Raw genomic sequence first — 14,954 nt, 5'->3', positions numbered from 1 at the left:
AGTACACCCGGTGATTTACGTTAGCGGATGCAGGTAAACTGGAAAACCCCACCACCCGCCCTGTCAATAAGACTACAGTTCCATAAACCTTGCTCTTCAAAAACAAAAAGTATCCAACATCCATTTAAAGATGCACAGAAACAACTTAAAAGCTAAAAATGAAGACTTTCCCTTGCTCCTTTGCCCTTGCACCCTCTCCACCTCTGAAACACCTGAATGAAAGGCTGGGGGCTGGGTGCCGGGACTCTAAACTTCAACTGCACAGTGAGGAGAGAGAGAAAAAGGAAAAAAACAAAAAACAAAAAAAAAAAACAAAGAAAAACAGAAACTATGAGGGTAGGCGGGTCCTCCTAAGGGAACCCAGATCCCTGGGACCAGCGAGAGAGTCAACAGCCCGACACAAGGCTTTCCTGAGTCACTCCCATCTCCACACGCAACACCCAGGAATGACTTAGCACCGAAACATCATCAGGACTCTTCAGAGGGAGGCAAGGATGGACTCAGACTCAGACTCAAGGGAGTAAACTTCAGTATCTCTGAGCACAAGCTGTCCACACCCACCTTCCTCGCACTTCCAGCCTCCCCACCCGCTCCACCTCCCACCCCCACCCCCCCACCCCCGCTGGTGGTATTGGTTTAGGCAAGGCATCAACCCCATTTAGGTTCAGCATTGGGCAAGAAGGGACGCAGGACACAACAGAGACCTCAAACGATGAGCTAAGGGAAGAAATGCAGAGAGCTGGAGCATGAAGCAACAGCCCACATGAAAAAGGCACAGCCGGGAGAGAGGGAAGCTGAGAAGCTAATGGGCCGGCTCTGGGGACACAGGTGCAGGGAATAAGAGGGACGGAAGACAAAGCGGTCGTAACACCGAGCCCACTGGGGACCGGGAGCTGCTGCTCTGGTTTCCTATTGGACAGGGGTTCCGGGTCAGCAAACCCAGAGTCTAGAGATGTTCTTTATCACTAGGGATAAGAGACCTGGACCGGAGAATAACTGAAAGCCAGGGGCAGGTAACTAAGGCTGGATCTCAAGAGTCACAGGGGCAAGCACTAGCAATCTGAGAATCCCTGCCAAGGGGCAGGCAGGCTGGGAGGGTCTGGGAGGGACTGGGTAGCAAGCTCTGCTCTAGGAGTTGGCTGTCACTCATGAGGCGAAAGGACAGGATCGCCAGCCCCGGTAAAGTAAGAGCTGTGCAGGAGACCGGGGCCAGGGCTCCGAGCCTGAGCGGGACCCCGCGGGGGATCTGCAGGGTGCGGGGGACACGGGGCCCGGAGCGTGCGGCTGCAGCGGCGCCGCCGGGCGGGTGACAGCAGCGGGGCCGCCACTCACCGCTCATGTTGCCTCTCTCGGGGCCGACGCCGCCTGCCTTGCCGCCGCCGCCGCGTCTGCAGCCGCCGAGCTCCACACAGGCCGGGAGAGAGAGCGCCCCGCCCGCTGGCCCCGCCCCGGAAGCAAGGGCCCTCCAAGGGCCCGCCTCCCGACCCGGAACCAAAATACGCCCGCGAGTCGAGGCTCTAGGGTGGCGGGGAGGAGACCCGGGACTTCACAGGATAAACACCGGGAAGAAGACGTCTGCCAGAACTGAGGTCCAGCCAAGGATGCGGGAGAAGCGTCCTGGGAGCTGGAATAGTACTGCATGGTGATCAGGAGTTCAAGGTCTAGAGTGTTCTAGAGCCTGTCAGAGAGAGAGAGACAGAGAGAGAAAGAGAGTTCAAGAGCTGGTGATGTAGCTCATTGGTAGAGCACGTGCCTTGCATGAGTGAGGCCCAAGCTTCAGCTGTGTGTACAAACGAAACAAAGTGAACTCAAAATCACTCTCGAAATAAAAAGTAAAACAGACACGCCTTTAATCCCAACACTCCGGAGGCAGAGGCAGGCAGATTTCTAATTTCACCTGGTCTACAAAGTGAGTCCAGGACAGCCAGGGCAACACAATGAACCCCTGTCTCGAAAAACCGGAATAAAAAAAAAAAGTAAAAACAGGATTGTGGATCTAGCCCAGTAGTTGGAGTAGCATGCACAAAGCCCTGGGTTCAATTTCTAGCACTGAAGTGATAGAAAAGTTGTTTTTCCATCCTGGCCACTTGGTACTTTCCAAGATGGCCTCAGGGCTGTTGTATTCTATCCGAGAAAAACCACATCCTCCTACCTGTCCAGAGCACCTGAGAGCGCATGATGTCCCAAACTGAGCTCTTGTCCCCTCAGGGATAAAATAACCAGTAACCAATCGTTTTAAAGGTCAACTAACCAATCATGTTTGTACTAAATTCTGCGTGGGTCTGTAAACCCTCCGCCATTACAGAACGGGGTCTTTCCGTCTCCCCGGAGTTTGGTGGACCCTGACACATTAAGATTAATAAATTCCTTTGAGAATCCCTGTCTCAAAAGACTAGGAAAAAAAAGTGAAAACAGGATTGTGGATATAGCCCAGTAGTTGGAGTAGCATGTACAAAGCCCTGGGGTCAATTTCTAGCACCACAAGATAGAGTGTGTGTGTGTGTGTGTGTGAGAGAGAGAGAGAGAGGGAGAGAGAGAGAGAGAGAGAGAGAGAGAGAGAGAGAGAGAGAGAGAGAGAGAGAGAGAGAGAGTGAGATGGGCCAGGCTGACACCTCAGCATCTCAGAAGGTCTCTCTCTTAGGCCAAGGCCAGGAAGGGTTGGTTGGAGCAGAGTTAGAAATGAGTGTTGAAACGGATATCAAAAGCTGGGAAGCCCTTCTGCAGGTTTGTACTTGCCTGGCTGGCTGCCTCCTGACGGACACATGGAGGAACGGAAGGCTGTTGGGAGAATTCAAGCAGAGTGCTATAATCGGAATTGGACTTTGAGAAAAACTTTATTTGCAATCCTGGTTTGATGGTGCACACTTTTAGGGCAGAAGAATATTGGTTTACCACCTGAGCTACTTAAGGGGAACTTATCTCAGTGAGAGAATACTTACTAAAATGAGAAGGAACAGTAACACAGCTGAGGAGAGTGGCATTGGTTAGGGAGCTAAGCTAGTTAGTTGTCCTGGTGACTTTCCAGGCGACAGTGAGAGGAAAGGTGAACGGGTGCTGTGAGAACAAGTGTTACATTCCCAGCAACTATGAAGTACAGGGTTTGGCCCTATTTTAAAGCTGAGGTTAAGCCAGGCTGTGGCGCATGCCTTTTGGGCAGTTGCTGATTGGTTGCCCTTTTTTCCAAGGCTTTTTCCGAGATGTCCAATCAGCCTTTCTGGGAAACTGAAGCTGGAGGCCTAATATGGAGGCCCAATTTAAAATGGGGTGAGTTTGGACCTCACAGTCAGAAATACAAACATAATAAACAGCTGAAGGCTAGACCATGGAGGCTCCTTCACCATGGAGGCTCCCTTCACCAGTGGTCATAAGCCCTACAGAGAGCCAGGCATGGTAGTGCATACCTGTAATCCCAGCACTTGGGAGGCAGAGGCAGGCAGATCTCTGTGAATTCAAGGCCAGCCTGGTCTACAAAGCAAGTCCCAGCACAGCCAGGGATATTACACAGATATACTCTGTCTCGAAACAAAAAACAAAAAAACCCTACAAAGATTCCACATGGGTTCAGCTAAAGTCTTCCACCTTTCACCCTTTTAGGACACAACCAGCTCCACAACTGGGGCAGACCAGGTGTGGTATAGGTGATACATACCTAAAATCCCAATCCAGAGACTGAGACAGAAGAATCAAGAGTTCAAAGCTAGCCTATCAGGAAGTGGTGCCTTTCAACACTTTATATATTATGAAGCCTCAAGTGTCTTGTTACAGTTTCATTGTCAAAGTAAGATATTCACTCACTGGCTATTACCTGCTCTCTTGCTCTGAAACTCTCTCTCTTCTCTCTCTCTCTCTCTCTCTCTCTCTCTCTCTCTCTCTCTCTCTCTCTCTCTCGACCTTGAACATGCTAGGCAAATATTCTACCACTAAGCCACATGACTACAGCATCTGTAAGATGGAGGTAATAATGGTCTGCCTTCCTTACAGTATTTTGTATGTGTCAAATGACTTAGAGCAGCCTCTGGCGCCATTAAGCTTACCTGGGTGATTGCACACACCTGCACTTGAGCTGAAAACAGTCCCAGTTCATATTTGCCACAGTTAGCAGTGATCCATGTGTTTCTATGAGCATGCTAACATCTGCTGCCTCCATAATCTGGGAGACCAAAGAGCCTGTGCATGGCACACAGAATTAGCCTGGCTGCAGTAGAGTCTAGTTTGTCCTGAAGTACACCATGTCTGCAGGTGCCTCAGTAGAAACATGACAGAAAGCTTTTGGTTTGTTTTGTTTTCTAAGACAGGGTTTCTCTGTGTAGCCCTGGTTGTCCTGGAGCTAGCTCTGTACACCAGGCTGGCTTTGAACTCACAAAGATCCACCTGCCTCTGACTCCTGAGTGTTGGGATTAAAGCTGTGAGCCACCACAGCCCAGTTTTGGTTTTCTTTTGTTTTAGAGAATCAAAAATTCAACCATAAAACCAGGATTAAAGGACAAAAGACTGTATTCTGCGTGGATAGACCATTACCCTGAGGACATCTAAAGCAAGCTCTTCTTCTGACAAAGGCTCTCACAGTGGCTCATACCATCAGAAAGGTCACTATCTAGAAGGAGGTGACTTCTCCAGCCCTGGGACACTTTCCAAAGCAGTTGGCATGTTCCTGCCATAGCCACTCGTTTTTGTGGTGACAAGAATGGTTGCACCCTCCTCCATGGCTGGAAGCGGGAAGAGATGGTCAGAATCGACGGTGGGGTCGCTCTTGGCACAGTCCTCACAGGAGCACTCTTCCACTGTGTACTCCAGGCTCTGGGGAGGAGTCCTTTCGTCGCCAGCCCTGCTCTCAGTCGGGGCAGTGTTGGCCTTGTCCAGCAGAACCGATCCTGGTGACACAGAAACAGGCATTCACCAGAAGGGCCCAGTGGTACTGTCAAGCCACGCATGGCAGGACACAAGCAGCACAAAGCCAAGAACGTGCTCCTCCACCGAGAGTCACCAACTGAGACCCCAGCCACGCATGGCCCTGAGGCAGGCTGCTATGTGGGAATATGGAGTTTTTAAACCTTGTCTTATTTGACCATATTTAAAACCCAGGCGATTTCACCTGAGAATCTACACAGCCAGACTGGATAAAATAGGCTACAAAATGTGACAACAAGAGAGGCATGGAGACAATGGGCTGGAATCAAAGAAAGCAGCTGCTACCTCCACACACCTGCTGGGCACCCTTGTTGGTACAGCCACAAACTGGACCAGTCCGCGTACTTATTGCTGTATGCTCAGCTCTTCGAAGGTCTGGGGATTTGACCTCATCTTCCACAGGCAATTACCATATGTCACAGCACATCAGGGTCAGCCTGTGAGTGACATTCTGGAATACTGAAGCAAAAGCTGAGCATGGTGGCCCATACCTGTAACCCACTCAGGAGTTTGGAGCCAGCCTATTCAAGAAAGGTCCTGAGCTCAATCTCCGGTACCAGAAGGGGGAAGAACACAGAAGGGGTTTTACAATCTATTTATCATTGTAGGAGGAGTCACATCACAGTCACTTTAATTCAGAACCCACATCAAAAATGGGGTACAGCAGCAGGCAGCTGCAATCCAGCTCAATAGTGAGGTTAGAGCCAGAGACAGAAGAATTGCCGCAGACACTTGAGGACCAGCTATCCTGGAAACTGCATCAATGAATAAAAAAAACGAGAGACACCCTGCCTCAAACAAAGTGGAAGATGAGACGTGATTCCTGAAAGTTGTCCTCTGACCTCCACATATGCTGTGACATGCGCCTACATTCTCTCTCTCTCTCTGTCTCTCTGTCTCTGTCTGTCTGTCTATCTGTCTGTCTCTCTCTCTCTCTCTCTCTCTCTCTCTCTCTCTCTGTGTGTGTGTGTGTGTGTGTGTGTGTGTGTCTCTCTCTCTCTCTCTCTCTCTCTCTCTCTCTCTCTCTCTCTCTCTCTCTCTCTCCCTCTCAGAAAAGATTAAGTTTCTACTTCCCAACATTCCACAGTGTAACTTTATCACCTGAAAACATTTCTTTCAGGGGATTAGAGAAATGGCTTAGCCACTAAGATCACTACTGCTCTTGCAGAAGACATGGGTTCAATTCCCAGCACTCACTGGGTGGCTCACAACTGTCTGTAACTCCAGTCCCAGGAGACTCTGGCTTCTGGGGGCAATGTATGCCTGTGATACACAAGCACATATGAGGCAAAACATCCATATATATATATATATATATATATATATATATATATATATATAATAGCTAATAAAGCATCTAAGTCAGAGTTGCTCTAGAAATACCCGAAGCATGGAAAGAGAAGGCTTTCCACTTCCATGTGGACCTTACGGAGCTACGTACAGAACAGCAGCAAAGAGGGGGCTACCAGAGGCAAGGAGGTGGGGAAAGGAGAAGCAGCCGGTCAGAAGCCCAGAGCCGCAGTTACATCAGCGGAGTCTGTAGAACCAGCGTGGGACAGGATGACTGGATAACACTGTGGTGCAGCAAATAGCAGAGCACATTCTAGCTAGCCTGGCCACCAGGAGGAACGGTGCAGGCTCGGGCATGGGGCTCGGTTGACGGAGTGCTCACTCAGGGAGCATGCGCAAGAGGCTCCACACTCAATCCCCAGAACTTCACAAACCAGGCCTGATGGTGCACACCTGCAGAGATGGCGGCATGAACATCATCCTGAGCTACCTAGTCCCAGGCCAGCGTGTGATACAGGAGACCCCATCACCAGAAACAGTCAACTATGTAAAATGTGCATGTTTGACTGTAGTCACTGTTTTCTTATGTGTCTGTAATCAGAGTATTATGTCAATTATACTTATATATGTACAATTTGTATGTTAAAAAACATCCATTCTAAGGCTGAGGAGGTGGCTTAGCGGTTAAGAGGACTGACTGCTCTTGCTGAGGGCCTCGGTTCAGTCCCTAACAACCACCTGTGACCCCAGCTACAGGGATATAATGCCCTCTTCTGACATCACAGGCACTCAGATATGCACCTACACACATATCCTTAAAAATAATGAAAGTCCATTCTTTTGTCTACCAGGCCACACGGAGGAAAGAAAATGAGTGAATTTGCCGCCCCTCTGATGTGCTAGAAAGCAAATGGGAGAGGGACTTTGCGGATCGTGCATGGAAAATAAGTGCAGAGAAGCAGGACGAGGAGTGGGAAGACAGTTCAGTGGTTCAAGAACCTCAGTCCCATGGCCGGGTGTGGTGGCGCACGCCTTTAAGCCCAGCACTGGGGAGGCAGGGGCAGGCGGATCGCTGTGAGCTGGAGACCAGCCTGGTCTACAGAGTGAGTCCAGGACAGCCAAGGCTAACACAGAGAGATGCTGACTCAAAAAAAGAAAAAAGAAAGAAAGAGGAAAGAAAAGAGAAGAACCTCAGCTCCAAGCATGAGGACCTGAATTTAACTCTCTAGCACAAAGGTAACAGACACATGCCTGTAACCCCAGCACGTAACCTCCCAGAGGCAGAGATGGGAGAACAGCATGTTCCTGCTCCACCCAGAGGCCCTGCCTCATGGCAAGGGTAGAGAGGCATAGAAGAAGAGATCTGATGTCCCACTGTCACCTTCACGTGTGCACCCTCACCTTCATGCACGACGCACACCAAGAGTAAAAAAGTTAATTTTAAAAAATGTTTTGTTAAGATGCAGGACAGTGGCTACCGTGTGTCTGAGAATCAGATCACAAAGAAGACTGCTATAAAAATATTTTTAGCCTGAGAGATCCTTGAGTCAAGCACCTACTTCTCTGAGACTGGCACTCTCTTGCTTAATAATTATTCTGGAGATGGTCAGTGAAGCAGAAATGACTGGTTATTCATTTTTAGCACTTGAGCAGTAAAAATGTTCACAGGCAAACAGTGCTTATAATTGTATTAAAAGCCTGGCCAGGGATCTTGCCAAATACACTTAGCCTGAGAGTACCAGGCCTGGCTAGCAGTGTGACAACACAGTATCATCAGTGTGCTGACTTCAAAGACACTTCCCGAGGAAGCCTCAAGAGCAGTTACCAAGAGGAAAAGTGGGGCAAACTTGTAAAAGTAACTTGTAGCCTGATTCAATTGTCTTCTCTGTCGGCTAACCTATGCCTAGACCTGGAAGCTTCCAGCCTCTCTACAATCTAATCTAGACCTAGGATGGTTTCTGCCTCTCAGACTTACTGCTGAATAAGCTTACCCTTTCTCGTTCTCTCTGAACTCGGGCTGGCGGTTCAACTGAGCTGTCCCGCTCAAGTGCCTCTCTAAGTTGATTGATTCAGTCTGGCTTCTCCCTCAGCCTCTGACTGAATTGCTCTGCTTTTCATACTAACTTTGGCAATACGATCTAATCTTCTTTTTTTTTTTTTTTGTTTTTTTTTTTTTTTTTTTGTTTTTAAGAGAGGGTTTCTCTGTGTAGCCTTGGCTGTCCTGGTCTCACTTTGTAGACCAGGCTGGCCTCGAACTCACAGCGATCCGCCTGCCTCTGCCTCCCGAGTGCTGGGATTAAAGGCGTGCGCCACCACCGCCCAGCTACGATCTAATCTTCTTTCTCCTTCTCATTCTCTGGCTCATTCTGTCTTCACCTGTGTCTAGCTTGTTCTCTCTCCAACCTGTCTCCGTAAAATTCTCACAGTAAAACTGTCTCTGAGTTCCACAAAGTGAGCAAACTGTCCTGAACTCAACGCCACTGTATTGCCTCTCAACTCACTATTAACTGAACTGAACTACCTGACAAGAGCTCAGACATCTGCTTGCCAGTCTCTGAGTGCTGAGTTTTTTTGTTTGGTTGGTTGGTTTTAAGGTAACAGATCACCTTTTTTTTTTAATTTAAATATTTTTTTTTATTATTATGTATACAGCTCTCTGGCAGCATGTACAGAAGAGGGCATCAGATCACATCATAGATGGTTGTGAGCCTCCATGTGGTTGCTGGGGATTGAAATCATGACTTCTGGAAGGGCAGTCAGTGCTCTTAACAGCTGAGCCATCTTTCCAGCCCAAGTGCTGGGATTAAAAGCACGCACCACCACATCCAGACCTAAACTTTTCTTTACCTGAAACTTGCTCTATAGCAGGCTGGCCTTGAACTCAGATCTGTTTGCCTCTGTCTCCAGAGGTTAAAGGTGTGTCAGTATTCCAACTGGATCACACAGACCTAGGAGGTCTTTGGATGTGATCTTTTGCCAGAACAGCCATGTTCAGAACTTAAGTTCTTCTACAGGAAATGGGCATTGAAAGAAGACATGAAAAGTAGGTGTCAATGCCATTATTTGTGTTTGTTATGTTTTGTTTTTTGTTTTGTTTGAGGGGGACAGTTTGGTGTTTTGTTTTGCTTTTGTTGTTGTTATTGGGATTTTTAAAAAAGATTTATTTATTTATTATTATGTATACAGTGTTCTACCTGCATGCACACCTGCTGGCCAGGAGAGGCCATCAGATCACATTATAGGTGGCTGTGAGCCACTGTGTGGGTGCTGGGAATTGAACTCAGGACCTCTGGAGGAGCAGCCAGTGCTCTTAACCTCTGAGCCATCTCTCCAGCCTGTTATTGGGATTTTTTGTTTTTGTTTTTGTTTTACAAGACAGGGCTTCTCTGTGTAGCCTTGGCTGCCCTGGACTCACTTTGTAGACTAGGCTGGCCTTGGACTCACAGGGAGACACCTGCCTCTGCCTCCCCAGTGCTGGGATTACAGGCATGCACCAATGCGCCACGCCCTATTGTTGTTATTGTTTTAATTTTTTGCTTTGAAACATGGTCTCATGTAGCCCCAGCTGACCTCAAACTCTATATGTAGATGCCTTTGACCCCTTTGGCCCCCCTGCCTCCACTACCCAGGTGCTAAGATGACAGGCTTGTGCCACCACACCCAGCCCACTAACAGATTTGAAAGTGCTGTAACAAAAAAAAAAAGTCAAAGTTAAAAAAAGAAAAGGAAATGAAACTTGGAAGAGCCACTCTTACAGAAATAGATTTCAAAGATTCACCATCAAACTGACCTGGGTTTTGAAGTCTGGCCTTCAGAGCTTCAGGGTTCATCTTCCTCAGCAAGATTGCGAGTGTGAAAAGTGCCAAAGAAATGATCAAGGTCAAGCCCAGGAACGTCCAGAGATCAGTATAGGTCCCTTTCACTGAACTGGCCATGCCTTTATTAAAAGAATGACAGAGATATGAAGCCAGAGCTCAGTATTCACACCAACTACGAGTTTTCTAACAGTCAACTCCCCTGATGCATATTCATGAGCATCTTACTTTTCAGTTTTTGGTTTTGTTTTGTTTTGTTTTTTGGGTGTTTTGTTTTGGTTTTTGGTTTTTCGAGACAGGGTTTCTCTATGTTATCTTAGCCATCCTGGACTCACTTTTGTAGACCAGGCTGGCCTCGAACTCACAGCAATCCGCCTGCCTCTGCCTCCCCAGTGCTGGGATTAAAGGCGTGCGCCACCAGGCCCATGAGCATCTTACTTTTAGGGGTGCTTTTTGAGACAAAGTCTCATGTAGCTCAGGCAGGCCTCAAACTCCTCCGTAGCTGAAGACGACCTTGAGCTTCTGGCCTCCAGTCTCTCCCTCCTACATCTGTGCTGCAATTACAGACCTGCAGCACCGTGGCCATTCACTGCCGGGGAGAGCCCAGGGCTGTGCGCATGCTAGCCAGGCGCTGTAGCGCCCCATCTACAGTTCCTGTTGTTGTCTTTGAGACAAGAGCCCATTCTAGCCCAAGCTGAAATTCCCTACGCAGTCCAGGCTAACCTCAAATGTGTGTGATTCTCAGCCTGGAGGCTGCAACCTCTCGGGGGTGGGGGGGTGGGGGGGTGGGGGGTGGGTCAAACATATCAGATATCCTGGAGGTCAGATATTTACATTATGATTCATAACAGTAGAAAAAATAGTTATGAAGTAGCAATGAAAATACTTTTATGGTTGGGGTCACCACAGCATGAGGAGCTACTATATTAAACGGTTGCAGCCTTAGGAAGGTTGAGGAGCACTGCCTTAGAGGCACGGACTACCCATCCCTGGTTTCACCAACATTTTAAATTCTAAATGCCATTTAATTAAGAGCTGATGAATAGCCCGGTGTGGTGGTGCACACCTTTAATCTCAGCACTCGAGAGGCAGGTGGATCTCCGTAAGTTCGAGTCCAGCCTGGTCTACAAAGAGAGTTTCAGGACAGCCAGGGCTATACAGAGAAACCCTGTTTCGAAAATCAAGAGAGAGAGAGATGGTGGGGAGGGGGGCAGAAGCTGGTGAATAAAATTAGGTTTAGTTCTGAATAATTCTTTTGCTCCAGGAGACAAACTATTGTTCTATTTCCTTTCTGGTTTTGATTCAGGAAGACGAAATGAAACAATCTGGCCATCCTCTCCACAGCATTTCCCTCTGGTAGATAAAGGCGCTATCTATCAAAAGGATTGCTTCCCACCAGGCAGCAGCTGCTGAAGAGTCTCACTTACGTGGATTACAGTAAGGCTGACAGGGCGCAGGAGGGTTGGAACACCGAAGGTGACAAGGTTTGCAAGCATGCAGCAGACTGTCAAAATATTCACTGTGGAAACACTGCTGAGCCATGTGGAGTGCGATCGCCAGCAAACAGAACAGCACAGAAGGACAAGCCAGTTCTCAGGAATCGCTCCCTGAGTGCAGCAGGCAGGGATGTCCAGGTATTGTGGTAGAGGGTTTGAATAGGTCTCTCTCTCTGGTCCTCTGTCCCTAAAAGGCTTGGGTGGAGCATCAGAGGGGTATATCACAGCAAAGCAGGCCTGAAACAGAAACTGCCTATTTATAGAACATTCTCACCCAGGTAACAGTTGTATGATGTGGACAAGCCTGGGGCATCGAGCAGAAAGTGCAGTAGCCATTGATGAAGCATCTATTTGTGGCCTGTACTATGCCATAGAAGATAGACAGGCTGAGGGCTGCGTCCCTTACACACTTAAGAGTCAACAAGGAAAGCAAGCCGCAGCCTGTGACCAGCAGTGGGAGTGCCTGACAGAAGAGGAGACAGACTGGATTATATGACTACCAGTTATGCTTTGGCAGTTGGGGTTAAAGCAAAAGGCTTGAGCCAGGCACAGTGACAGATGCCTGTAATCCCAGCACTCAGGGAGGCAGAGGCAGGTGGATCTCTGTGAGTTCGAGGCCAGCCTAGTCTACAAAGTGAGTCCAGGACAGCCAGGGCTACACAGAGAAACCCTGTCTGGAAAAAAAAAGCAAGAGGTTTGAAAGGAGGGTCATTGACAATTAGAGCCATTTTGACTGTGTGTGGTGGCGCACACCTTTACCCCCAGCCCTCTGGAGGCAGAGGCAGGCAGATCTCTACGAATTCAAGGCCAGACTCATCTACTAGATCTACATAGAGAGACCCTGTCTCAAAAAACAAAGTAAAACAGCAAGCCAGCATGCATCCACGAAAAGAGATGAGCCTTTACCATCGCCCAGAAAATGCTTAGGGACCTGGATTGATGACTTATGAACATATGCTGGAGCCTATGTGATCTGTAATGTCAGAGTGAGGGGGCACTCAGTGTGAAGCATGCCCCGGAAGTCAGGAGGAGACAAGAAAGCCAGAGCTTCGACACTTCTTGGGAGGGGATATACTGGCTAATTTTGTTTTGTTTTGCTTCTTGAGGAAGGGTTTCTCTGTTTAGCCTTGCCTGTCCTGGACTCACTTTGTAGACCAGGCTGGCCTCAAACTCACAGCGATTCACCTGCCTCTGCCTCCCAAGTGCTGGGATTAAAGTCCTGTGCCACCACACTGGCTAATTTTATGCCTGCCTGATACAATCTAAAGTCATCTGAAAGATGGTGTAATGGTGCACACCTTTAATCCCAGCACTTGGAAGCAGAGGCAGATGGGTCTCTGTGAGTTCAAGGCCAACCTTGTCTACAAAGCAAGTCCAGGACAGCCAAGGCTACACAGAGAAACCCTGTCCCAAAAAAATAAATTAAATAAAATAAAGTCATCTGAGAGGAGAGAACCTCAATTAAGAAAAAAATGCTTCCATAAGACCCAGCTGTAGGCTAGCCTGTAAGGCATTGATCGATGGGGGAGGGCGCAGCCAATTGTGAGTGGTGCCATCCCTGGGATAGTGGTTTTTGGTTCTGTAAGAAAGTAAGCTGAGCAAGCCATGAGGAAGAAGTCAGTAAGCAGCACCCTTCCATGGCCTCTGCATCAGCTCCTGTCTCCAAGCTCCTGCTCTGCATGTATCCTGCTCTCACTGCTTTTGACAATACGGAACTGTGAGTGAAATAAGTCCTTTTCTTCCTGTGTAGTTCAGATATAGGGAGGGCCCCTATAGACTCATAGATTTGAATGCTTAGTCACCAGGCAACAGTGCTATTAGGAGGTGTGACCTTGTTGGAGGAAGTGTGTCACCGGAGATGGGCTTTGAAGCTTCGAGTGCTCAAGCCAGGCCCAGTGTCTCTCTCTTCCTGCTGCCTGTGGATCCAGATGTAGAACTCTCAGTTACTTCTCTAGCACCATGTCTTCCACGGCAGTAACGAACTAAACCTCTGCATGTAAGCCAGCCCCAATTAAATGCTTTCCTTTATAAGAGTTGCTGTGGTCACCGGGTGTGGTGGTGCACACCTTTAATCCCAACACTTGGGAGGCAGAGGATCTCTCTGAGTTCGTTACCATCCTGGTCTACAAAGCCAGTCCAGGACAGCCAAGACTACAATAGAAACCCTGTCTCAAAAAAGCAAAAAATAAGCCAGGCAGTTGTGGTGCACACCTTTAATCCCAGCACTTGGGAGGCAGAGGCAGGCGCATTGCTGTGAGTTCAAGGACAGCCCATTGACAACACAGTTTACACAACCTTGAAACAGGAGATACTTAGAATAAGCATCACAATGCAATGCCCAGATTGAAACCAGATGGTGGAGTAGAGAAATCAGCATTTGAATGAACAAGGGTAAACTGTGCACAGTCCACAAGGACGTTATGCCTACACTTTGGTCATGGTGTTTCATCACAGCAGTACTAAACCTAACTAAGGTGAGGGATAAAAAACACTATTGTGGCTGGAGAGATGGCTCTGTGCTTTTTCAGAAAACCCAAGTTCAGTTCCTAGCAATCACCTCAGGTAGGCCACAACTATATGGAACTCCACTCCAAAGCATCCAATGCCTGCTTCTGGACTCTGAGAGTGTCTGCACATATACGTACATATACACACAGAGAGAAGGACACACTCAAAGGTAAAATAAAATAAGAAAGCTCTGTTGTATCTGCCATGAATTTGCTTAGGTAACTCAAGTAATATGTATGAGGGTGTTGACTTGAGTGTGATGCATTCACAGACACCTGGGACAAGCAAGGATCCATCCACAGGGACTTTGCCGTGACATACAATATAGCATGAAGAAGAGTGACCCATGTGGTCAGTGTAAGACCCTGAGATGTCAGAAGAACTAAAATTGGATTTCAGGGTTACAGAGGTAAAGGTTAAGAAATAGGTCTGCAGGAGATAATGTGGCCAGCTGCAGGGAGGAACCAGCCTTTCCACCCACCAAAGACAGAGTTGCTAAGAGAGCCAGTTTTATAACCACACTCTTTCCTGCCCATCGGAGATAGGGTTAATAAGAAACCAGACACTTCCCTGGACAAGGTAGTGAACAAAGAGAACAAAGAAAGCTAAGCCATGGGCGGTTTTGGCGCCTTTTTCTGTAGCCTGTCACCTTTAGACATTAGGCCTACTTATGTTACTCAACCAGTAGGTGCTGCCAGGCTGGAGCTCCCCTGCTTTGGGATGCTAGGAGGGGTAGGAACCTATAAATTTACGCTCAACTCAGAGATGGAAGCTTTTTTTTTTTAATCTTTATTTTTTGGTTTTTCAAGATAGGGTTTCTCTGTGTAGACTTGGCTATCCTAGACTCACTTTGTAGACCAGGCTGGCCTCGAACTCACAGTGATCCACCTGCATCTGCCTCCCGAGATGGAGGCTTTTTCTGGATACCACTGTGTTT

At 48.1% G+C, this 14,954-nt stretch overlaps 2 protein-coding genes across 3 annotated transcripts in view; both read right to left on the bottom strand.

Annotated features, from left to right (window-relative positions):
* The window catches only part of SNX29 (sorting nexin 29), a 401,127-nt gene extending 399,693 nt beyond the window's left edge, over window positions 1-1,434 (bottom strand). For both annotated transcript variants that reach the window (XM_084763168.1, XM_084763169.1), the window contains exon 1: window positions 1,333-1,434. In XM_084763168.1, the coding sequence (XP_084619294.1) occupies window positions 1,333-1,339 (7 nt within the window). In that variant the 5' untranslated portion in view covers window positions 1,340-1,434. The remainder of the gene's footprint in view (window positions 1-1,332) is intronic.
* Window positions 1,435-4,476: 3,042 nt separating this feature from the next.
* On the bottom strand, window positions 4,477-11,668 carry TNFRSF17 (TNF receptor superfamily member 17). The gene is made up of 3 exons (XM_084762252.1): window positions 11,441-11,668; window positions 9,989-10,135; window positions 4,477-4,871 (listed from the first exon to the last, which is right to left on the bottom strand). Exons 1-3 carry the CDS (start codon window positions 11,553-11,555, stop codon window positions 4,591-4,593), a joined length of 543 nt encoding a protein of 180 aa, XP_084618378.1. The 5' UTR covers window positions 11,556-11,668; the 3' UTR covers window positions 4,477-4,590.
* Window positions 11,669-14,954: the final 3,286 nt, after the last annotated feature.

Source organism: Acomys minous (assembly GCF_964271855.1).
Source record: "Acomys minous genome assembly, chromosome: 16".
Taxonomy (NCBI): domain Eukaryota; kingdom Metazoa; phylum Chordata; class Mammalia; order Rodentia; family Muridae; genus Acomys; species Acomys minous.
The sequence above is the reverse complement of the archived record's forward strand: the minus strand, read 5'-3'. Positions and strand labels throughout refer to the sequence as shown.

Coding starts and splice junctions, on each gene's coding strand:
- TNFRSF17 (XM_084762252.1), bottom strand. CDS start 11,555: ATGGCTCAGCAGTGTTTCCACAGTGAATATTTTGACAGTCTGCTGCAT. Junction 10,136..11,440: donor TCAGCCTTACTGTAATCCAC/GTAAGTGAGACT, acceptor CTTTTAATAAAG/GCATGGCCAGTTCAGTGAAA. Junction 4,872..9,988: donor GGCCAGACTTCAAAACCCAG/GTCAGTTTGATG, acceptor CTGTGTCACCAG/GATCGGTTCTGCTGGACAAG.